Source organism: Perognathus longimembris, chromosome 1 (genome assembly GCF_023159225.1).
Source record: "Perognathus longimembris pacificus isolate PPM17 chromosome 1, ASM2315922v1, whole genome shotgun sequence".
Lineage (NCBI taxonomy): Eukaryota > Metazoa > Chordata > Mammalia > Rodentia > Heteromyidae > Perognathus > Perognathus longimembris.
This window is the reverse complement of record NC_063161.1, coordinates 50,551,840-50,576,627: the sequence shown is the minus strand read 5'-3', so window position 1 is coordinate 50,576,627 and position 24,788 is coordinate 50,551,840. Positions and strand designations below refer to the sequence as shown.

The window sequence follows — 24,788 nt, the reverse complement described above, 5'->3', positions numbered from 1 at the left end:
ACCAGGCCAAGGGCTGGAGACATGGCACCCAGAACCCTAGCTGGGACCAGACCCCAGCATGGCAAGGTCATGGAAGGAGGGACAATTCTCCTTTGTTCTCAGACTGCTATCTGTCTTCCAGTGCTCTTGAGCAGATGAAAGACAGAGTAGCTTCTGGAGGGGTCTGGGGAGCTGGTTTGGGGGGCGGTCTTTCCAGTTCTGACTGGGATCTCCTGGGGGGGGTGTGCCCACAGGAGGAGAGCAGGGTGCAGATGGATGTCCGGCTTGACCTGAGGTCTATGCTCAGGTCTCAGACACCCAGACCTCTTCTCCCCTGACCCCCTAATACTGTCAGGTGTTTGGGGAGGGCCCAAGTTCAGGAAAGCTAGCAGGTCCTCAGCCCGCAGATCCCCAAGAATTCCTGATCTGTAGGCCCTGAGTGTCTCCTTCAGCTCAGCCCATGGCCTGGGTGGGAAGGGAGGACATTGGCCTCGAAACCCTGGGCAGAGGCAAAGTCAGGCCTAAGATAATGGTTCAGGGCAAGCATTGGGCAAAAGAGTCAGAGTGCCTGGGTCTGAGCCCTACGTGGGAGGAGGTGGACAGAGACTGACCCCACGTCCCCATGTGCCCAGCCAGGAACACCTGTGGCCAGAAGGTTGAAAGAAGAGATGAAGACATTGATCGGGAGTGAATCTGGTACTGCTCCCTGCCTCTGGCCATCTATGAGTAGGAGGGTCTCCAGTTAGAACCCTTCTTTTAGTTCAGTATCAAGTTTTGTCTCCCCTCCCAACCTAGCAGCTCCAAGCCATTTTCTGGAGTCTAGCATAAGTCCCTCCTGCTGCAGTGGGAGTAACCCGGGGTTTCTCGGGGGAGGGGAGGTCCAGCTGCCTGATTATTGGGAGGCCTCAGACTCCTGTGCGAGGTACTTCTCTGACATTTCTGTGATTTGGATCACGGGGCCTCTGCGAGTCTTCCTCTTCCTGGAAGTAGACCTGGTGAAGCTGGGCTTGGAGGCAACTACAGGGGACACAAAGGGGCAGGGGAAGGAAGGGGCTGGAGGATTGAGAGCCACTTAAATGGTGCTTCAGGGGTCACGAACCCTTATTAACCCCATACCCCTCTCTACCAGCAGGCCCTGGGCAAGTAACTCACCGGCTCTGGCTCTGGACTGCACGGCGCTGACCACAGTGGCTGAGGGCAGGTCCATCCTGGGGAGGGGGTGGACAATGTAAAGGGGACCTGTGGCTTTAGCAACTTTGGTATGGGGACTTGGGGGGGTCTGGCAGGGGACAGGTGATTCTTGGTTGTCATTTCTAGCCCTGCGGTAGTTCTATGGTGAGGCCAAGGCCACAGACAGCAGCTCTCTCTGCCTCTGTCCTTTCTTTTCTCTGCAGAAATGAACTCACATCACCAGGGAGTTGTTTGTGTATGGCTTTCCTACCACAGCTGAGCCGTGTTTACGCTCAGCCCCTCTTCTCAATGGAGAAACTGAGACTGTAATGAAGGAAGCCGAGGTTCCAGAAAGCAGCTGAGCTGGGTCTGGCAGGAAGGTGTGCCAGACTCCCTGCGTGGTGCCCCAGGGGAGTGGCAGACGCTGGGGGAGCTCGGGCCTCCAGCCTTCCCTCTCTCCAGGCCCTCCCGCCCCTCTCACCGGCTCTCCTCGCCCTCCACCAGCTTGCGGTAGGTGGCGATCTCGATGTCCAGCGCCAGCTTGACGTTCATGAGCTCCTGGTACTCGCGCAGCTGCCGCGCCATGTCCTGCTTGGCCCGCTGCAGGGCGGCCTCCAGCTCTGCCAGCTTGCCCTTCGCGTCCTGGAAAGCCAGCTCCCCCTGCTCCTCGGCTGCCTTGATATTCTCCTCAAGCTTCAGACACTGCAGGGAGAAGGGGGTCATGGTGGGCGGGAGGGAGGGAGGCCAGGCCAGGCCAGATGTGTGCCTGGTAGTGTGTGTGTTGGGGGGAGAGGTGGGTATGGAGGGGACACAATGGGATTCCTTGGTGTGGTAATGGGTTTCCACGCAGCAAGAGGGAGTTCAGTTAGACCTAAAGAGACACTTTCCCCAGGAGACAGGGAAGTCTGGTTGTGCTCACAAAGCAGCGCTTGCTCTGGAGTCTTGTCTTGGCTGTGGGCTGGGACTTAGTTCTCCCCTCCCCTCTTTCTTATGGCAGTGTGTGTGGTGGGGGGGTGGCGGGGGGCTAGACTGGAGGCGAGGGCTCTGAGCATGCCTGGTGTGTGTGCAGGTGCATGTGTGTGTGTGAGAGAGAGACATGCCATCACCCCTGGCCAGTTGGCTCACACAGTCCCCACTCTCCACAACCTCAGCTGTCTCTGCTTTTCTGCTATGCATTGGATTAGGAAACTGAGGCCTGGGAGCCCTGGGAAGCTCAGCGTCCCTGGGTCGGGGGTCGTGTGCATTGGCGTGCACTGGCGTGTAAGGGTGTGAGTTCTCTGCTGACCTGGCGGCTGCTGCGATTACTCACATGGCTCTTAACGGAGAGGATCTGCGACCGCAGCTTCTGGATGCGCACGTTGAGGTCGGCGATCTCGCAGCGGCTGCTCTGGAGACTGTTCCCGAACTCCGCAGAGCGGGCCGCCCGCTCCTCCAGCTGCCGGGTCATGGCGGAGGTCAAGGTGAGGGGTGTCTCCTCCCGACCCTCTTCCCAGCCCCTCCTTCCCACAAACACTTCCTACCTCCTTCGTGGTCCTCCTGGGTCCTCCTCCCTCTCCCTGATGCCCAACCTGATCCTGGATCACAGCTAGAGGCAAGCCCTGCAGCTGCACCCACACCTGGCCTAGGTGACAGCACAGGGAAATCTCCAGGAGGGCAAAGACGGTGGCTTCCCTTTAGCTGTTAGGTGCTTGCTTTCCTCAAGGTCACCTGAAGGTCAATAGCCGTTGTCCCTTCCTTGTCCTGCGTCTCTCCTACCTGGCTGCGGGAGTACGCCTCGGCCTCCTCCAGGCTGCGAGCCGCGATGGCGTCATACTGGGCCTTCACCTCCTCCACAATGCCGCTCAGGTCGATGTGGCAGCGGCTGTCCAGGTCGACGGTCACCGACACGTCCTTCACTTGGGCTGCCAGGTCCTTCATCTCCTGGTTCAAGCAGACAAACAGACAGGCTCAGGGTGGGGGGATAGGGTGGGGGGGAGGCCACCGGGCCTCTTAGCCCCACCATTTTCCCTTTGTCCCTCAGGCTCTGCCTGATCCCCCATTTTCTCTGCCCCTCCCAGGCCTGGCCCCCCTCCTCCTGGCAGATGGAGGAAAGACCTATGAGCCCTCAGAGCTGGGCCTGGCAGAGCCCTGTTTTTCTCTAGCTCAGTGTAACCACTACATGTCGGAATGGAGCACCAAGCATGGTGATGGGCAGGGTGAGGGTAGATAGAGGCTGGCTAGCCCATCTCCCTCCCCCACGCTTTCCGGCCTGCCTCGTTGAATATGGGGTACAGCCTGCCAGAAGCAAAAGGGGAGCGCATGGCCTGCTTCTCTTCCATGGTGCCAGCTTGCTCAAAATCCTCACAGCTCTCTGTGGGAGCCTCCTTCTGGCCTGTTTATCTGCCCGAGTGGCAGAGGGGACACTGAGGCACAGGTGGAGGTGGACACAATTGCAAGGGGCAGCTCCTGTCTCCTCTGCTCCCACTCAGCTCCTGAAGTGGGGACAGCTAAGGCAGGAGCTGGAGGCTTCTTTCTTCTCCATCTTTCTATCCCCAGGTGGATTGCTACGTCTCCAGCCTGCCAGTCTTCCCTGGTAAAGGCCAAAGGGTGTGGAGGGAGGAGGTAGAAATAGTGTTTGCAGTGTGGCCCTGAGTCTAGGCTGCTTCCCCTGAATGGGCACAAACAAACAGGCAGGGCAGTGTGTGTGTGTGTGTTTGTGTGTGTGTGTGTGTGTGTGTGTGTGTGTGTGTGTGTGTGTTGCCAGCACTGTGCAGTGTGATTGAGTTGGCCAGGGTGTCTCCGCTAGGTAGGCAGATGTGGGGTGGCACCGTGGAATGTTCTGCAGGTGTAGGGTGTGGACTGCATCGTGCTCGCTGGCATTTGCAATCCATCTTTTGCGTGTCAGTCAGAACTCCCAGGGGCTGAAGGCCTTGTCACCCTTTATAACTGAACCATCTCTGATCATATAAAATAACATTTATCGAAATGAACTCCAGGAACTGGAAACAAGAGGTGTTTTTGTTTTCTTTTTGTCTTGTTTGTCCATTTATCTGTCTGTAGGAGGATAGGGAGGGGCACAGAAATTGAAGGACAAAGGGTAAACAAATGAGCAGTGGTCCTCACTAGATACTAGGTTGCAAATGAACTATACAGACTTGTGGGTGTGAATGGGAGGGAAAGTACGGGAGACAGTGAGAGAAAGGGTGACACTGTCCAAAAAGAAATGTACTCTAACTGACTTATGTAACTGTTAACCCTCTGTGCATCACCTTTATAGTAACAATTAAAAAATAAAATATAGAAATAAGTAAATACATAAAAATAAATGTTTGAGGAGCTAGATATGTTTAAAATGGTCAAAATGTTTGCATAATGTATTGAAACATAATAAAATATACCACTTACATGTGTTTTTAAAAATGTTTGTCAGTTAAAAATACATTTAAAAATTAAAACAAGAAGGTCATTATAGGGAGAACAAAACAAACTCTGAGCCAGGATCCAAATGAGTCTGCACATTGTAATGGTCCATATGACGTGCGCGTGTGTGTGTGGGTATGTGTGTGTGTATGTGTTTGCGTATGTGTGCATGCTGGTACTGGGCTTGAATTCAGGGCCTGGCTCTGTCCTTTAGCTTTTTAACTCAAGGCTAGTGCTCTACCACTTGAGCCACAGCTCCACTTCTGGCTTTTTGGTTGTTAATTGGAAGATAATAGTCTCAAGGACTTTCCTACTGGGGTGGACTTTGAACCCTGATCTTCAGATCTCAGCCTCCTGAGTCTTTAGCCACCAGCACCTGGCTCCATATGGCTCTTTTCATTTGTCTATGCCCTCCACTTCTCTGTCTTGTGCTCTGTTTTCCCTTCCAGTGTTTTCTCATTGAAAGCACAGCCTCGTCTGGCTTGTAGGATTCTTTATAGTTTGAACTTTTCCTGCTGAGGGTCCATGAGGGGCATTGTTATAGCTCTGACCAGGTGGGGTCAGATGGCTACATGAGCAGAGCAGAAGGTCACCCTTCCTGACCGCTCATCTGCCAGGCCCTTTGCCTACCAGCACCTCCTGGGAGAGGAGTGGCAGACATTCTGAAATCCCTTCCTGGGCAGCATCCTCTGCAGTGAAACTGGCAGGATCCCAGGCTCAGTGGCCCGCTGTCCAGGGGGTGGAGGGAGGGCCGCTGTTGAGGGGGGCACTACTGATCATCAAATGAGCTGAGCATCCCTTGGCTCACACCTCCAATCCCAGCTACTCAGGAGGCTGAGATCTGAGCATTGTGGTTCAAAGCCAGCCCCACACAGGAAAGTCCATGAGACTCTTACCTCCAGTTACCCACAAGTAGAAATGCGGCTCCAGTGGTAGAACACCAGCCCTGAGTAAAAAAGCTCAGGGACCCTGCCCAGGTCCTGAGCTCAAAACCCAGGCTAGGTAGGAGTGTAATAAAGAGAAGCAGGAAATGGGGGTGTTCCGAACATCCGTAGATCTGTCCAAACACGCTGTTCCCCGCTGGGAACAGAGGACATAACAATGCGTGCCTGTGTGGGGTAGAGATGCTAGGCTGGGGTGGGCCCTCAGCACCCCAAGGCTGACAAGAATGACACTGCAGTCCAGCTTCCCTTGGGAGCCAGGGCACAAGGAGGCTGCGGTGTGGCCGCTGGCGGGTAGACCTCGCTGCTCAGGAATAACTCAGTGCGGCTTAGTAAACAGCACTCAGGGCACTGGACTCCGACTAGCATCAGCACGTATTTGTTCAGCAAGAAGATCAGGCAGAGCCCTGCTCCTGAGCATCTCTACAGTGTTAGAGCAACTGTGGGCAGGATGAGTGCCTTGCATGAGTGACTCCATTACTTAACGCAGCAATTTGCTCCTTTTATTTATTTTTTTTTAGTAAAAATGCTGAAGCAGGGTGATTCTGTTGTCTTATGTGTGCACACAAACGACCACCATCTACCCAGCACAAAGCATGAGACAGACTGCTCAGTAACTTAACTCTAAAAATACAGTTACCATCGAATGACATCAAGAAAGCATGGGTGCATGGTATACCACACCCGTATAGAAGAACCAGCCATCCTGTAATCTATCACTGGGGAGTATAATATGTGAGCTGGGAGCTAATGTTAGCAATTAGGGATGGAATAAAAGATCCAATATGCCGATGGGTCATGACTATCAAGTGAAATCAGTAATACTTAGTGAATTCGTGTCCAGAAAAAAAGTTGGTGTGGCTCTGAATTGATTGCTATTCAAACTGCGGAAAGGCATGAATGTGTCCATCTATGTGTCTGATGTAGCTTGCTCACATTAGGTAACCGTGGTCAAGGTTCTAAAACTTCAGTTTTCTAATCTGTAAACTAGATGTAATTACAGAATTGAAACCAGTTAATGCTTGTTAAATGCTTACCACTCTGACCAATACTGTTCTAAGTGCTGGAGGACCTGTTAAAAATTAAATCCTCACAGTTGTAGGGTGAAGTGGAGCTATTATTCCTCCCTTTTTACAAGTGGAGAAATGATGGCATGGAGAGATGAAAAAAACCTGTCCAGTTCACATAGCGCCGAGCCAGGACTCAGATCCAACCTGCTCTAAAGGCAGTGTTCCTACATTTAATCCTTATCCCTAATTCACAGGGTTGTTGTGGGGATTAATTGAGATTAGTTCTGGAAAGCCTTTAATTAAGTGTCCGGACGATAGTAAACACTTAATAAATAGTAGTGAAGGATATTATTGTTGCAAATAAATGGTCACAACAATGACACCTGGACTTGGGGTCAGAGCAGCTGATTTCCTGCCAAAGCTGTTTAGGCAGCCAGCTGGGCAGGCGGCCCTGGGGCAGTGGGCTGAAGGAGGTCATCAGCAGATTCCGCTGCTAATCCCTGCAACCAGGGCTTATGGGTGGGGCAGGCCAAGTTCTGGATAAAGGCACTGCATCTGGGCTCCACGTGTCCCTTGAGGGGGCTGGCTTACGGCCATGGGGTTCTGCCCAGCTGGCTAGGAAGGGCTGTGTGGTGGGAAAGCACTGTGTGTTGTGTGTGTTAGGGAGGGAGAAAGGCTGCTTTCTGGGACACAGAATGGGCTTCCACAGCTAGGCTTTTTAAATTGGAATCTGGTGTCCATCTCTCGTGGGGCTATCCAGGCTCCTCTCTGGTTTTCTGAGACAGCCAGAGTTAGTAGCGGGCGACCTTTGCCCTGAGCTGCTCTGTCCAGAGGGGTGGCCATGGACACAGGAGGCTAATGAGCACTTGGGGTGTGACCAGTCTCAACTAAGAATCTGGAAGAGTGGAATACAGTTCCGCGGTTTGAAGCCAGCCAGGCAGGAAAGTCCATGAGACTCTTATCTCTAGTCTGTCACCCCAAAAAACCAGAAGTGGAGCTGTGGCTCAAGTGGTAGAGCAGATTGTGAAGAGTTAATATGAGGAAAAAGTAAAATAGCAAGACATGGGCCAGTGGCACATGCCTGTCATCCTAGCTGAGGATCACAGTTTGAAACCAGCTTGGGCAGAAAAGTCCCTGTTAGACTCCTATCTCAAATTAACCACTCAAAAACTGGCAGCAGTGCTATGGCTCAAAGTGGTAGAGCACTAAGCCTTGAGCAATAAAATAAAATAGTTCAGAGATAGCATCCAGGCCCTGGGTTCAACCCCACAACTGACCAAAAAAGGAAAAACAAAGTAAAATAGCCTATTAAATTTAAGTATGATTATAAAATGAGATAATCATATTTTGGATATATTTGATTGAAATAGATTGTTAAATTTTATATATAAATAAATATAACAAATCTATAAATTACAGATATATAAATAATTATAATTTTTTCAGTGGTAGAACTTGGAGCCTCATGCACGCTAGGGAAGTACTTCATCACTTAGCCACAAATCTAGACTGGCTTCTGATGTAAAATATGGCTATTAGAAAACCAATAAATTACATAGGTGACTGATATTTGTAGTGAATTTTTTTTTATTTTGTTTATTTATTTATTTATTTAGCCAGTCCTGGGGCTTGGACTCAAGGCCCGAGTACTGTCCCTGGCTTCTTTTTGCTCAAGGTGCTGGGGAATTGAACCCAGGGCTTCATGTATATGAGGCAAGCACTCTTGCCACTAGGCCATATTCCCAGCCCTGTAGTGAATTTTTTGTGCATGTATGTTGGTATTAAGGCTTGAACTTAGGGGTCTGGATACTATTCCTGGGCTTTTTTTTTTTTTCTCAAGGCTGAACTCCAGCACTTGAGACACATTTCTACTTCTGTTGGTTAACTGGAGATAAGAGTCTGACACACTTTTCTGCCTGGGATGGCTTTGAACCATGATCTTCAGATCTCAGCCTCTTGAGTAGCTAAGATTACAAAGCATGACCCATTGGTATCCAGCTTGTGGTAAATCTTTATAGCAAAGAGTCTAGAGTTGCCATCTTAGCCATCAGTGGCAAATGGAGAGAAATAAAACACATATCCCATGGACTTCCACACTGAGACTTGCAAAATCAATCACTGTTAAAGCACTTGCTCATCTGACTTTTTCTTGTCATTATTCTCCTCTCTACCCCCCAGACAATGCAGTGTCACCACTACTACTTCTCCAGCCTTTGCACTGCATTAGGTATTACCAGAAATCTAGGGATGACGTACAGTATTTGGAGGAGGTACATAGGTCATATGTGAGAAACATGCCACTCTGTTCTGTGTAACAGGCTCTGAGTGTCTACGGGGCTCCCAGAACCAATCCCCAGGGACATGGAGCACTCGCCCTGCCTTCCTTTATTGTCACCTCTGTCCAATTGTCATAACAGCACACATTGTAGCCAGAGTTCCCTGTGCACTGCCCCTGGCAAGTAGCCCTTGATGCCGGTCACCTTTATCTGAGGTCAAAACTCTTTTTTTTTTTTTTTTTTTTGGCCAATCCTGGGGCTTGGACTCAGGGCCTGAGCACTGTCCCTGGCTTCTTTTTTGCTCAAGGCTAGCACTCTGCCACTTGAGCCACAGCGCCACTTCTGGTTGTTTTCTGTATATGTGGTGTTGGGGAATTGAACCCAGGGCCTCATGTACACTAGGCAAGCACTCTTGCCACTAGGCCATATCCCCAGCCCGAGGTTAAAACTCTTACCTCAGAGCCCAAGCCCCCCCTGGGTTGTTTCCCGGACTCACAGCTCCCACCCTGTTCAGTCTGGCTTTCTCATTTTCTTTCTGCCACCAAGCTCACTCCCGCCTCAGGCTTTGTGCAGCTCTTTGGGCTGGGCCTCTGCTTGCTTGTACTTTCTTGGAGAAGTCCCCAGACTTCCTCTTCCTCCAGCAGGATCACCTGGCTGATTTGTGTGTGACCTGGCTCTTACCACCCTCTATCCTGGCTCTGCCAGCTCTGCTAGCTTCGAGTGTCCATGAGCACAGACTCTGCAGCGCTGGTCTCTGATGCCTGCCTGTCTGGCCTCCACCAGTTCTCTGAGAATGTATGCAGAGTAGCACCGAACCACTTCTCAAGCTCTGGGCAGCACCCCAGCCTGGCCAGGCTGCGTCAGGACAGGATGCTTGGTAGTACAGCCAGTGTGGATGGCCAGGAGGCTGCCTGCAGGCTGCCCCTAAGTGTGGGGCTGTTCTCTTTGCTGTGCCGATGGCTACAGACAGGTCTGCCACGCAGAGAGCCCAGGCATGCTAAGGCTGCCAGAAGGTGCTTGGGATTTGTGGAAGGATCGTGTGTGTGTGTGTGTGTGTGTGTGTGTGTGTGTGTGTGTGTGTGTTGGTACTGGGGCTTGAACTCAGGGCCTTTCATTCTCACTTGGCTTTTTTCCCCCTCAAGGCTGGTACTGTACCCCTGGAGCCACGTCTCCACTTCTGACTTTTTGCTGGTTAATTGAAATTAAGGGTCTCACAGACTTTTCTGCCCTAGCTACCACAGTGGGTTGAGAAATCGGGTGCAGGACCCAGCGAAGGGCTCACTTGATGGCAGTACCCGCAGCACCATAGAGCTTGTCAGGCCATTGTCCACTCAGCAGAGGATTCAGGAGGGAAGTGAATTCACGTTTGGGGGCTTTGCTGCTGCCTTTACTGGATCATTGGAGGGGGGTGGCGCAGAGGATGGGCTGGAAGTCTGCTCTGCCTCAGCTTGCCGTGGAGAGGGGCAAAATGTATGCATGTCAGAGCTGGACCCGGGGCTAAGAGAGTGATCAGTTCTATAAGAGTGGTGATTTAAGCAGGGTACTACTACTCCTAGCTACTCAGGAGGCTAAGATCTGAGGATTGTGGTTCAAAGCCAGCTTAGGCAGGAAAGTTCATGAGACTCTTATCTCCAATTAACCACCAGAGAACAAGAAGTGGAACTGTGGCTCAAAGTGGTAGAACATTAGCCTTGAGGGAAAAACCTCAGGGACAGCACCCAGGCCCTGAGTTCAATCCCCATAACCAACCCCACCCCCACCCCACCCCCCAAAAAACTCACCAAAGAATGATGACTAAAGGAGCCTGGGTGAAGGCCAGCCCCCAGACCTTTGCCTAATGTCCCTCGTGTGCCCTCAGTACTCCAGCCAAAGCTACAGTGCTTCCAGGGAGAGCAGACTGAGAGCTCCTTCCCATGTTTCACAAAATGAGGACAAAGTGGAAGATACGGGGACAGAGAGGGGCTCAGGGGGTTGTTAGGTTTGTGGCTGCAGCTGGTGAAGACTGGAAGTTTCCACAGCTCCCTTCCCTCCCCTGTGCCACTTGTTGGTCTGCTCTGGCTCAGTGGGATGCTGGCCCCAACTCACCTGCTCATAGATAGTTTTCATCAGCTCCACAAAACTCTGCAGGCCTCTCAGCTTTGTTTCCAGCTCAGTCCGTCGAAGGCACTCAGCATCCAGATCCTGAGGTTGGGGGCAGAAGTGAGAGACAGCCAGGGAATGGCAGAGTCCCAGGGCAGGAGTGGGAGGCTGGGCTTAGCTTCCCAAATATGAATGGGGGTGGGTGGGAAGGGGGCGTCTTGGAGGAGATCTGGCTCGGGGCCTGAGACCAAAGGCAGGCTGGGGAATAGGCAGAGCTCTGTGCCTTGTTTTTTCTTGTTCCCGAGACTTAAGCTTTATGAGGGCTGGGCGTGGGCACAAGGGGAAGTAGGCTCTCCTAAGGAAAAGAGGGTAAGGGCCCTTAGAGGAAGTGGGCTGGCCACTCTACCTTCTTCAGCTGGACGAATGTGAACTCCAGATCTGTGCGCTTGGAGATCTCATCCTCGTACCTGTGGAGTTGAGGAAAGGGGTTGATCAACAGAGGTGGTGGGAACTTGGGGTTTGTTTAGCTCTCTTTGGGTGGCTCAGGCCGCTGCATACCTACCCAGGGCCTGTGCCAGGGAGACACTGATCTTCCATGACAAATACCCTCTCTCCATGACACTGGCTCATGGGTCCTCCCTCCCTCCCATGACTGACAGCTCCTCCTAGCAGTCCCCACCCACCTCCTGGCTCCTAGCCTATCAGTGTCCTCTTTGAAACCTCTCTCTGATGGCAGCCCTTCCTTTTGCCCTGGCTCCTTGTTCTCTTCTATCCCCTTACCTCTTCCTGGAGAATCTGAGGTTCAGGCATGCATCAGGTCCTCTCAGAGTATCCTGCTCACACCTTCCCCCCCACCCAGCCCCCTTCCTTGCAGCCTCACCTCCCACTCCCTCTGCTTGTCTAGACAGGGGGAGGCTACCCATCATGCACCCTGCAAAGGAGAATAGGAAGAGGCAAGTAAGATCACCCCTCTTCTCTTGGCTTCCTTGTCTCTAAGGGGTATCTTTGGAATAAGGGAAGGATCTCTGAGTGGCAGGCAGAAATGATACATTGTGTGTTGTCAACACTACAAGTGTTTGCTTCTTCCTTACTCAGGGTTCCCACAAACCCTCCCCCACCCATGGATGGGGACCTGGGTCCTCGGGTCCCTGATCATAGCTCTCTCCCACCTTTGCCAAAGCAGGTGCTGGTGACTCACACCTGTAAGCCTAGCTACTCAAGGGGCTGAGATCTGAGGCTTTAGGTGAGGCCAGCCTGGTCAGAGAAATCCAAGAGACTTATTTCCAATGAACCAGCTGAAAGCTTGCAAGTGGAGGTGTGGACCAAGTGGTCCTGAGCTTAAACCTTTGTACATACACACTCGTTTGTCTTGGACCCTCAGGTGGGAGAGCATGTACCAACCTCAGGCTTCCTACCTCAGCCTGCTGTGGCCCTCCTAGCATGGGGTCTGCCTCTCCTCTCCTCTCTAGGGAATACCTGACTTACTGGTGCTAATTCCAGCCCCCCTACCTGCCTGGCTAGTCCCTGACCCCACAGTAGGGCCTGTCAGCTGACTGGATGCACCTCCTCAGAGGTTCTCATCCCCCAGCCCACCAAAGGGCTAAAGGCAGGAGACATATGGGCAGCGAGAGCTTATGGACACATGGGTCCCTGAATCACAGAGTGCCAGCTGCTCACACCACCTTTTGCTTCTAAAATGGGGTATGAAGGGTGTAAGATATCACAAGAAATGTACACACTGCCCTATTATGTAACTGCACAACACCTTGTCAACAAAATTTAATTAATAAATAAAATTTAAAAAATAAAATAAAATGGGTTATGAGGGTGCATATCATAGGGGTTCCACAGAGGAGTTGGGCCAGGGAGAACAACATGTCCCTGATGTCCCATCAGAGTTGAAAGTGATGGGGAGTGGGCTGGGTGCTCGCCTATACCCTCTCCTGGGACCTCACAGTCCCCTGCTTGGCAAGTCCTATGGGTTCCTTTCCACAGATGAGGAAGTGGGGGGCTCAGAGAAAGTCTTGGGGGTGTCTGTGGTGTGCTGGTAAAGCAGGGGGCTCAAGTGTTGGTGTCCTGGGGAACTCGTCCTATGCCTCGGACAATGGCAATGTGTCAGGATCTGTGGCCCATAGCAGTCGGAAGCCTCGGGAAGCCTGGGGGGGAGGGGTGGGGGGGAGGGGTGGGGGGGAGGCTCCCTGCACACCCCTCCCCAGACCTCAGAGATAGGCTGACCTGAACAGGCTTCCCATGGGACTTGGGGCTGAAGAGTGCCTTTCTCTGGGAACTGGGCTAGGGACCCCTTGCTGGCTGCCCTTCACACCTAGGTGGGTGGGCGCTCCTCTCGTCCCCTCCCCCTCCTCTGGGTAGCACAGTTGAGGACGCAGCCAGACTGGGACCTGCAGGTGCTCAGCCCCTTGGTATCTCCTCACTGGACTTCCCATCCTCTGGGTAGCCTTTCTGCCTCCCACTCCCTCAGAGATCTCTGTTACTTGGCCCACTAAGTAATTTCTAAGTGCATGGTGCCTGTTTCCCAATTTATGTTTAGCTTGATCCTCTGAAAAGCTTTAAGAGGGGCACTAGGCCTTGGCTGAGCAGCCACCCACCCCACAAATATGTCCTTTGTTAGAGAAGGAAGCCTATGTTTCTAGGGTGTTCCTTGCAGACCCACGCAGAAGAACCCCACTGGGAGATCTGAGGAAGAATGCAGGGGTGGGAATGGGAATCAGGGGACCCACTCAGGAGTGTGAGGACTGAAGGAAGCCTCCTCATGTCATCTTTCCCAGGCTTGGATCTGCCCTGGCCCAGCCAGGGGCCCTTGAGGTGGACCAAAGTCTGAGCCATAGGCTAGTGGCACAATAAGACTTCTGGGCAGAGGCCTGATGTTGGGTTCCAGTCTGGGCTGGTCTAAGGTTACTTACTACTGCTGTTCATCCATAGCCTTTTGTGTGACTTAGAAAAGCCCCTTCCTCAGCCGTGTGGGACCTGCCTCAGCCCACACAGCCTGGTATGCTTAGCATCTGATTGGATTTCAGTCCCCTTCCACCCTTCCACCCCATGTTCCCACCCACCACCCACCTGTATACAGCCTCCCAAAGTTGCTGTGTGGGCTTGGGCATGTTGCTTCCCCTTGCTGGGCCTCTGCATTGGACTAGCCAGATCAGGGATGCCCCTACTATCTGCCCACCCTTAGAAGCCCCGATCCTCACAGGTAACACCTGAGTCTCTATGCCTCTTCCCCCCAATCCTCTACCAGCCTGCCAGCTCCCAAACCCCTCCTCAGGCCCTTTTCAGCTTGTCACACTCCTGCACCCCTCCCACTACCACTTGTTTATTTCAGGGAGCAAGGCTGATCTCATCGCCTTGCAGAGGCAGGGTATAGCTCCTCCCCATCAGGGCTCCACCCGGTGTCTACAGTTCCCTCCTAGGGGCCCCTAGGCTTTGCACAACCAAGCCGCAGCTCTCTGGATCTGGCCTGCAGACCTAAGAATCTTGCCATTTGTTCCAGTGCTCTGCTGTGTGGACTCCCTATGCACAGAAGGAAGAGAAGCCCAGGGCCTAACCTAGCAAGTCAGGCAGAGTGGACAGAAACCAGGCAGCAGGCCAGCTGAAAACAACAAGCTGTGATTGCACAGAACTCTTATCGAACTGCTGCGTGGACGCCGTCTAGCTGGGCTGGTGAGCAGCCTTACCTGGTGGGGATGGGTTTAGCATGCATGGCTGTGTGCCTGCCAACAAGCCCCAAGCCCTGCCCTCGCCAGGCCTCTGTTTGTTGCCATAAAAGGACCCAAGACCCCCACCCCCACCCCCAGCACGTGCGCACACACACCCAGTTCTGCCATTATCTGATCCTCAGAGGGCCAAAGAGCTACTAAGAGTGAGTGAACCAGGCTGGGGATTCTGGTGAACCAACTTAACATCATTGTCGGGTGGTATGCAGCTGACCAGCCCAAAATGGACAATCAGACACCCTGTGTGTTTCCTAGAGCCCAGGAGATCAGGGCTTGGGGAAAGGGCCCCAGATACCTGGGCAAGTTGTACCCCATCCTCCAGCCTGCCTGGCTGCGCTATAGAATATAGGCCTTACCTCCAACTGCCAAGGCTTGGGTAAGGATCCACCACAAGAAGGATACAAGCAGGGGACCTGTGCTCAGTCCTCCCCTCACCCTAGCTGGGGACTCCTCAGAAGACAAGAACCCAGAAGAGGACACAGGGGCACAGCTCCTCTGCTCTGCCGCAGTCTCCCTGTCCTGGAATCCCTGCCTGCTGCCTGTTCACAGAGGCTCACCCTCTTCTCTGAGCCACCCAAATGCCTTTTCTGTCCATCAAGATGGACCAGTTCAGTTCAACTAACCTTTGTTAACTTGAGCCTTCTAGGGGACAGGGAGCTGCCATTTTACTGCTGCTAGGCCCTACTTGCTAAACTCTCCACTGATTCCTCCTACTAGCTGGGGTGTGTGTCATTCCATTTCATACAGGAAGAAACTAAGGTATAGCTAGGAAGCAACGAACTCCCTTGTCATAGCTACAGAGCTAGTGAGGGTGGAGTAGAGGACTAACACCTGGTATAAATGCCCAGGACAGGACTCAGAACCACTGGTCAACACAGCCTACCTGCTCTCTGCTCAGCATCTTCCAGGAAGGGGCTATGTTTCTTTTATAGCCTTGGTTTCCAGGTGCCTCCAATGCCTAGCACATAGTCCCCATCAGGGACAATATGTGTCCTTATTCAAATAAACCCCACCCTGTCCATTCCTGGCCTGCACCTGGCTGCTTCTCTCTCCAGTCAGCTGAGATCAAAACCCAAAGTCATGTGCAAGGCAGAAGCACATCTTCAGCTCTTCTAATGGCATGGCATGAAGTTCCATCCCACCCAACATGGCCACAAGCAGGCTGCTTCCAGGCTCTGCAGGGGGCTCCTGAGGGCCAGTAACCACAGGGTTTAACTGGGAGCCAACCTGAGATTGACAATGCTGTAGGGGTCACTCCTGAGAAGGGAGCAGCCATACCCCAGTATTTAGGATGGCATCTGGTCTATGTGACACCCTCAATAGATAGTCTCAAGATGACAAATGTCCCATGGCTTCTTTCCCTTTTCTCTGTCGTGGCTGAGTCCCTGGGTACCACCTACCGGATTCGAAACTCCTCCACCTTCTCCAGCACCTGAAGCAGGTTGGCCTCCAGCTGTCCCCGCTCCTGGCTCACTTTGCGCAGCTCGTCCTGCAGCCGGCCCTGGAATGCCTCGTAGTGGTGGCCCAGGTCAAAGGTGGTGGAGTCCTGGTTCTGGAGGAAGCTCCAGCGGGTCTCCAGCAGCTGGTTGCGCTGCTCCAGCGCTTGCACCTGGGAGAGCAGGAGGGTGCTGAGTGGGTCCGGGGCGGCCCCATCGCCAGCATCAGCGTCAGTATCAGGGGGCCCAGGCAGATGGCTGCACCTCCGGGGGGGTGTCTCTAGGACGTGGTGGCTCATTGATGTTCATCCACCTGGGCAGACTGCACGCAGCGCGCACCTCGGGTTACTGATCGAGCCGGAGATGCTGAGATAAGGAGAGAATGGAGGAGGGGCAAAGGGAGGGCAGGGCTGCCCAATGAGGGAGGGGGAGCCAGTTGTGAAACGTGGCAGCCAAGGGCGGCTGGCTACCTGGTGCTGGGCTGCGAGACCCTTAAGACCACGAGGTGTCAGAGGCCTGTAGGCCCCACCCTCTGCAGCAAGCTTGGTTTCAGCAAACACTTGGCAACTAGGCCAGGTGGAGCCTGCTTGGAACGTGAATGCTAATCTTCTGGACAATCCCAGACTTGCAGCCTCTCTGAGCCTCAGTTACCCTAGCTAGAATATGGGGGTGACAGCACCCGCCTTCCTGTGAAGGCTGTTGGGGGCAGGAGCTAAGATGTACTTGGAATAGTTAAATGCCCACAGTTTGTGCTGTGTCTGTTTCGTGCCAGGCCTAGTTCAGAGCGCTTGTCTTTAACTCATTAGATGCCGGCCATGCCCCCAGGGGCAGGTGTTCTCCTGAGCACATTTTACAGATGAGGGAACAGAGGTAAAGAGCTGAAAGAACTGCCCAAGGACACAAAATTAGGACACAAAGTTAGGACACAAAAGTCCCCCAGACAAGACCTGAATCTACACAGTTTGCATTAGGTTCTTTGAATGAACACCACACGTGTGTCTCTGGTCCTTTGTGAGGCCCCTGGGGTCTCAGAACCCAGTTGCCCTGTCTGAGTAGGTTCTGCCTCCAGGCAGGGCCAGGATCGAGAGGGCTCCAATGTCTTCTGTTCTCCTCAAGCTCTGCTTCCTACACACCTCCTGCTGGACCAAAGATTGGCCACCAGCAGGCAGTAAAGGTCACTTTTTGTTGTTGTTGTCATTGGTTTTGGTGACATTCCTGGGGCTTGAACTCATGGCTTGCATACTGTCCCTGAGCTTTGTGTTCTTTGTGTTCAAGGCTTTTGCTCTACCACTTGAACCACAGCTCCACTTTGGGCTTTGGGATGATTATTGGAAATAAGAATCTCATAGGTTTTCCTGCCTGGGCTGGCTCTGAACTATGTTCCTCAGCTCTGTCTTCTGAGTTGCTAGAAACCTAGCCACCAATACCCCTCCAGGGTCCCATCCTTCCCCCAACTAACCCAGTCCAATCCAGTGTATCCCCTTCCCTCTTCCACACCCAGCCTACCTGAGCATCCTCTTTCCCTCCATCCAGTCTATCTGCTTCCTTCCTGAAGGAAGCTCCTGGCAAATCAGCCTTCCTTCTGGTACCAAGGTTCTAGTCTGGCCTGCTTCTCACGTATTTCATTCTGACCACCACCCTCCTCACCAGACTGACCCATCTACCCCTCTCTTGGGGTCCCAGAACATGGGGAGGCCCTGAGATGGAAGGAGTGTCTGCTTCTGGATGGCCAGGGACGCTCTTGTCCTGGGGATGCTGTAACTTTCGGTCCGTGATGTTCCCTATGGTCTCAAACAAATAGACAGGCCACCCCCAGCCCAGCTGCTAGCAGCCTTTTGGCTCCCTTTAAAGAGGGTGATGCTGGGAATATGGCCTAGTGGCAAGAGTGCTTGCCTCGTATACATGAAGCCCTGGGTTCAATTCCCCAGCACCACATATATAGAAAACCGCCAGAAGTGGCGCTGTGACTCAAGTGGCAGAGTGCTAGCCTTGAGCAAAAAGAAGCCAGGGACAGTGCTCAGGACCTGAGTCCAAGCTCCAGGACTGGATAAATAAAATAAAATAAAATAAAATAAATAAAGAGGGTGATGGAGGGTGGGATGATAACTGGGGTCAGGTGGCACCCAGGCCCATGCAGGAAGCAAAGGCCACACTCCCCATGCAGGCCCCTCTGATGGCTACCATGCACCCTGTGCCTGCATGGTACCTTCCCCCTTCATTCTTTATTTTTATTTCCTTATTTTTTTGTGCCAGTACTGGGCCTTGGACTCAGTGCCAGGCCTGGGTCCCTTAGCTATTTTGCTCAAGGCTGGTGGTGAATCACTTGAGTCACAGCTCTTGGCTTTTAGCTACTTAATTGGAGATAAAAGGACCCTAGACTTTCCTGCCTGGGCTGGCTTTGAACACAATCCTCAGCTCTCAGCCTCCTGAGAGGCTGAGTTGGGATTATTGGCATGAGCCACTGGTGTCTGGCTCTCCCTCTAGTCTTGGGGGATTCCACAAGCACCTGCAGTTTCCTTCTTTTTTTTTTTTTTTTGGCCAGTCCTGGGCCTTGGACTCAGGGCCTGAGCACTGTCCCTGGCTTCTTCCCGCTCAAGGCTAGCACTCTGCCACTTGAGCCACAGCGCCGCTTCTGGCCGTTTTCTGTATATGTGGTGCTGGGGAATCGAACCTAGGGCCTCGTGTATCAGAGGCAGGCACTCTTGCCACTAGGCTATATCCCCAGCCCTGCAGTTTCCTTTTATTATGCTAGTCCTGGGGCTTCTGTGCTCAAGGCTAGTGCTCTACCATTTGAGCCACAGCTCCACTTCTGGCTTTTTGATTGGTGATAAGAGTCTTGTGGAGGGCTGGGAATGTGGCCTAGTGGTAAAGTGCTCGCCTCGTATACATGAAGTCCTAGGTTCGATTCCTCAGCACCACATATATAGAAAAACCCGGAAGTGGCACCGTGGCTCAAGTGGTAGAGTGCTAGTCTTGAGCAAAAAGAAGCCAGGGACAGTGCTCAGGCCCTGAGTCCAAGCCCCAGGACTGGCAAAAAATAAAAATAAATTAAAAAGAGTCTCGTGGACTTTCCTGCCTGGGCTGACTTCGAACCACAGTCCTCAGTTTCAGCATCTGGCTCACAGTTTCCTTTTTGTTCTGAGACACCTTGGCAAGCTTCCTTTTGGCATCTAGCGCCACTCAGACCAGCAGGAGCCCTAGATGACCATGGCATTGGAGCGTTGTCACTCTCATCTGTACACTGTTCTGCCTTAAACCTCCTGGTTTGCTGTTGTCACAGCCAAACAGGTTCAGCGGGGCTGGAGCTCAGTAGGGTTTCTGCTCTGCTTTTGTGTGAGAGAGAGCATGGGGGGGGGGCAGGGGGAGGTATCTATTCACTCCACCTTCCCTCTGTTCTGACAAGCAGGAGTTCTCTTCTGTGTTTACACTGAGGGTGGGGTGAGAGGAGAGACACGGGGCTCTTTCCTCCACCCATGAGCAACAGGAAAACCTTCCCACCAGGAAGTCCTTCCTTTAACATAACCTTAGTGCTCCACGTTTGCCCTTGGCCTGCTGGGAAGTGATGTGCATTTGGTTTGCTACTTCAACCTGAGGGCACTTGTGGTCTTGGGGCGCGGGAGGGCGAAGGTAGCCCCTGTATCCCAGTCAGTTGGGGCGGTCTCTTGTCTCAGTGGGTGGCAGTGGAAACTTGTCCCTCACCCAGGACCGTTCCTGCAGAAAGACTCCTCCCTCTTGGAACAAAAGCCTAGGGAGGGCCCATAATCCCCGCACTGAGAGGTGCCAGGCAGTAGCCTTCAACCCATGGAGGTGGCTGAGCTCTCCCCTCCCAGCCCTCCTCCTGGGTTTGGCTGACCCCTGCCTGCCTGTCAGCTCCAGGAGAGACTCGGTGATCCTACACCTGATCCATAGGCCTTCCCATTTCACAGATGAGGAAACTGAAGTCCAGAAGGTTGTAAGGGCAAACTAAGCAGCCAGAGCTGGGACTCCTGGCTGGAGTTAGGGATTGCCTTGGAACGGCACCTTCCACCCAAGGCCTGGCTGCTGTTTCAGGCATGTAGCTTTCCCTCCATCCTTTCCAAGGGTTCTCACCTGGAGGCTTTTCTCCTCCACTCCACCCTCTCCAGATAGGCAGCCTCCAGTCTTTGGGAAGGACACCGGATTCCTGGCCTTCAACTAAGGCTCTGAGTCCCTTGGAAGGCTCTAGAGGGGACGATTCAAGGGACGTCCAGAGATGCTCCAGGCCCAGGGGAAGGCGTTGTCTCCACCTCTCTGTTCCCAGACATTCCCACTGTTCTCTGCTCCCCTCTCCACAGCCTCCTGAGGCCAACCTCGGACACTTCCTGTCCACCTCCTCCCCCTCTGCTGTGTGGGTAGGTGAGAGGTCCCAAGAGCACCCCTGCTGGATGCTGTGGGCTCTGCCTCTCCCCACCCCCAGCCTTTCCTGCTGCCACCTCTCCTCAGTTCCTCCTCTCAGGACTCTGCTTTGACAGACCTGCCATTGGCAGGAGTTCAAGGCCCCCCGCAGAGCAGAACTTGTCCAAGCAAACACAGCCAACAAATAGAAGAAACAGCACTGCTTTACAGCCTATCTACTAACTTAAGGGATACATTCCATGGAATTTTTTCTTGGTGGTGGTGGTGGTTATAGGGCTTGAACTCAGGGACTGAGGGGCCCATTACATCTCTGTGCATGGAGACACAGAGAGGTGAAGTCATTTGCCTGAGATCACACAGCCAGCCAGCGGCTGAGCCAGGACTGAAGCTCAGGAATGGTGCTGCCGAGCTTGTTCTTGCAACCACTATCAGCATCTAACTGGCCTCTCCAGCTTTCCTAGGAGACAGGGCTCCTTGGGGACAGACCCTCAGCAATTAAAGACACCCCCCCACACACACACTTAACGTATCACACTGCAAAGGGCACCCTATCTCACAGCCCAAACTGAGGGTTTGGAGGGGGGGTCCAGTTCTGTCAAGGTTCTTGCAGGATACCACCTTGGCCCTGTGCACAGGACCCCCTCCCTGAGCACCCCCTCCCTGTGCCCACACCCACTGGCTGCCACCCTTTGCCCACGGCAGAGGCCCAGGGTGACATCAGCACTGGCATTCCAGGGAGAAAAGCCACCCATCTGAGCCAAATTACATAGCTCAGTGAAGCACTCCTTTTAAGGGATTAACCAGGTTTGGTTGGTGAGGAGGTATCTCTGCAGAGCCCTGCCTCCCAAGGGTAGGAAAACCAATCCCACAGTGGGACTCTGTGCCCCCACTGTGGGAAAAGATGCTCTGCCTGGGTTGCCATCGTCCCTCCTCTCAGCAGCTCTCCATCTGGGCAGCCCAGCTGTGGGCCAGGAAGCTCCCATCTCTGCACAGAAATGGTGGCGGGAAATACACCAGTGGCTCACACCTGTAATCCTAGCTACTCAGAAGGCTGAGATCTGAGGATTGCAGTTGGAAGCCAGCCTGGGCAGGAAAGTTCCTGGGAGACTCTTATCTCTAATTAACCATCAAAAACCAGAAGTGGAGCTGTGGCTCAAAGTGGTAGAGTGCTAGCCTTGAGCAAAAGAGCTCAAGGGCAGTGCCCAGGTCCTGAGTTCAAGCCCCAGGACCAGCCCAATAAAAAAAGAGTCCTGCTTCAGAGACCACTGGCTTTGTGTCTAATCTAAACTGCGTTGTGCTCTGTGTGTATGTATGTGTGTCTGTCTGTCTGTCTGTCTCTCTGTCTGTGTGACCTTGAGCAAGGCCCGTAGACTCTCTGGGCCTCCGTTTTCCCATCTGCATACTCTGGGAAGCAATAGCTCTGCAGTAATGATATCTGGGCTATCCTCATCCAACTTCCCAACTGAGACCCAGTGGCACAGAGCGCCATGGCACTGGGCCAGGCCTGGCCCAGCCAGTGTTGCAGGGAAAACTTAACAGCCTCATCTGTAACTCCTGGCCGGAGCCGGGGAATGCCTGGGAAGGCATGGGGTCTGCCGGCTGCTTTCCCCATCCTCTCTGCCAGCTGCTCCCTCACTAGGAGGCCAGCCACAACCAGAGGAATGCAGACCCTGAGATGGAGATACAAGGACTGAGTCAGGATGGAAGGCTCAGGCTTCTGTTTACGGGGAGAGTAGGGAAGGTAAAGTTTCCCTTCTCTGTAATATGGGTGCTAATTGTCTCCCCCTTCCCCTTTTCCTTCTGGTACTAGAGCTTGAACTCGGGGCTTCTTGCTTGTTTTACAGACACTCTACCACTTGAGCCACACTTTCTGCCCTCAAACATCATCTTTCATAAGGTTCTTGAGGGAAGTCGAGGTAATAGCAAACAATCAACACAGCAGTCACTCTCCTGATTATCATTGTTGGGCAGGACAGAACCTTGGAGGACCTGGGAGGACCTTGGGATTGCGGGACCCAAGGAATTTCTTGGAGAAGGTAAATGGGGAGTAGGTTTGGGTGGAAATCAGGACTCTTGCCCTGGGACCAGAGATACACAGAAGAGCCCCAGACAAACAGAGTCTAGGAAGTATGGGGGCCAGGGGACCAGGGGCTTCTTCATCTACTAAGGTGGGATAGCAGGAGGCCCCGCTGGCTGCTTGGTTCTACCTTGAAGTCTTCATCTCTTGCATTCCTATCTCCTGATGCCACAGCTGCATCTTAACCCACCACAGCCTCAGCGAGTCTCCTTCCAGCAGCCCTGAATTCCTCCATGGTCCTCCTGCCTATTCAGCTTGCTGCCTGGGAAGCTCAGTGGGGCTGCCTTGAGAGATGCAGCTGGGCCAGGGCTTGAGGAACAGACAGGAGAACAAGCCTCCGTGTCATCGCCTCCATCCAACTGCCCTGGAGATAGGAAGGCAGACCACGCCTCCACGAGCCCTTTTTGTGGGAGGCATTCCCTTGGCTTTTTCCATGGGTCCACTGGGGGGTAGGGTACTCACAGGCCATGCAGCAGGTTTGTATCTAAACACTCTTGGGAGTCTCTTTCTCCCCCAGAAACCAGGGGATGCATCAGGACATCCCTCTTCATCTCTGTACTCAGAGTTAGCCTGCTGGCTTTGCCAAGCTGCCTCCCCATTGGCTGGCATCAGGGGTGGGGCTTGATGAGTGATGCTCAGAGAAATACAGAGTTCAGCCACCTGCCCGGGCCTGGCAGCCCTTCTGTTTTGCCACCTCTGTCCCCCTGCTTACCTTGCCAATCAGGGAGGCAAATTTGTCATTGAGGACCTTCATCTCCTCTTTCTCCTGGTTCTTCTGCTCTTGGATGGCTGGGTCCACCTTGAGATCCAGGGGTACAAGTAGGCTAGAGTTGACGGTCACCTTGGGCATCATACCAGCTGGCCGGCAGCCTGTGAGGCTGCATGAACTGAAGCTGGGTCCATGGGCTCCAAAACTGTCCCATCCTGAGGTCCCAGGCCGGGGGCCGCCCACAGGAGTCACTTCGCAGCCACTGAGGCTGCTGAAGCCAACAACGCAGGAGCGGCAGGCCATGGTGGCCCCCCGGCCTGGGAGCGGGAGGGCCCTGGGGTGACCGAGCAAGCCTTGGAGAGGTGGCAGGCAGCTACCTCCTGTCACAGCCAGGACAAGCTGGGGACTGAGGCACAAACACCTGTTGTACAGTGCTCATTAGCTGCAGGAGGGCGGGACGCCTCCCAGCCCGACCAACCTGTTAGATGACGTGAGGCTCCCGCCCCTCCCCCAGCACCACACACCTTTGGACTCCCGGGCTGGTGTGTGTTTGGGAGGGAAGGGTATCTGCCTTGCTGATGGGGCCTGGCCATAGTCCCCTCCTCCCCCCCACCCCCCCATAACCAAGCCAAGCCTGAATCTCAGAGAAGGGGACCAAAGCTGACTTGCTGTGTGGGTCAGGCATGGGAGGCAACAAGAAAGCAGATTTAGAAGCAAGGAAAGAGAGAGCTTGTGGCTTCAGACCTCACCACATACCTGACGGGTGACGTATCAGGCTCACATACTTCTGGAAAAGATGAGGCAAGCGCAGCCCTGAGCTCCTGAGTGCAGGGCAGCTGTCCTGGGCACCATGCCAGCCTGGCACAGGAAAACAACACTTTTATTACTTATTTTCTTGTAGCCAAAGAGTCTCTTTGGCTCATCTTCCTTCCTTCCTTCCTTCCTTCCTTCCTTCCTTCCTTCCTTCCTTCCTTCCTTCCTTCCTTCCTTCCTTCCTTCCTTCTTTCCTGCCTGCCTGCCTGCCTGCCTTGTCTCATTATTGAGGATCGGCTATATGTACTCCACTGTCTCAGGAACTGCAAGAAATAGATGGTCAAAACCAACAGCCCTGTCCTGCCCCACACATTTTGGAAAAGCAAAATTGGGTTCAAGGCTCAGCTTGGTGCCTCACCACTGCTGTGATGTGGAGCAGGTTACTAAACTTAGCAGGGAACCTACTGGAAGGAGCCTGCTTCGGTGTAAGGCACTTGCCTGAGTTGAGATAGCCACAAGCTTTGCTCTTTGTGTATGAGAACACATCCTGCTACCTGACTTGCCCCTGTCCCAACCCTCCTCCCTTGCTTTCTCTAGTTTGTTTGACTTCTTTTATAGGAAATATGCAGAGGAAGTAGAAGACAGCTTCATGGACTAAGAAGGTCCCTAGCTTGAGGAGTGTCTCTCACTTTTCCACAGTCCCTAGGCCCTGCCTTGCTTCTCTCAGGCCTGATGGCTTAGGTGGCTGGCTGTGTGTGTATCCTTCTGTGCCTGGCATGCCACCCTTGGGCAGAGAGAGGAGCTTGTCCGGAGAAATTCAGATGGTCCAGGATAAAAGGCAGAAATCCTGAAAG

At 53.2% G+C, this 24,788-nt stretch overlaps 1 protein-coding gene across 1 annotated transcript; it reads right to left on the bottom strand.

Moving 5' to 3' along the window:
• Nucleotides 1-23,599, bottom strand: Krt80 (keratin 80). The gene is made up of 9 exons (XM_048364075.1): nt 23,185-23,599; nt 15,986-16,194; nt 11,261-11,321; nt 10,861-10,956; nt 2,905-3,069; nt 2,459-2,584; nt 1,631-1,851; nt 1,132-1,187; nt 1-996 (listed from the first exon to the last, which is right to left on the bottom strand). The coding sequence occupies exons 1-9, from the start codon at nt 23,482-23,484 to the stop codon at nt 872-874; spliced, it is 1,359 nt and encodes a 452-aa protein (XP_048220032.1). The 5' UTR covers nt 23,485-23,599; the 3' UTR covers nt 1-871.
• Nucleotides 23,600-24,788: the final 1,189 nt, after the last annotated feature.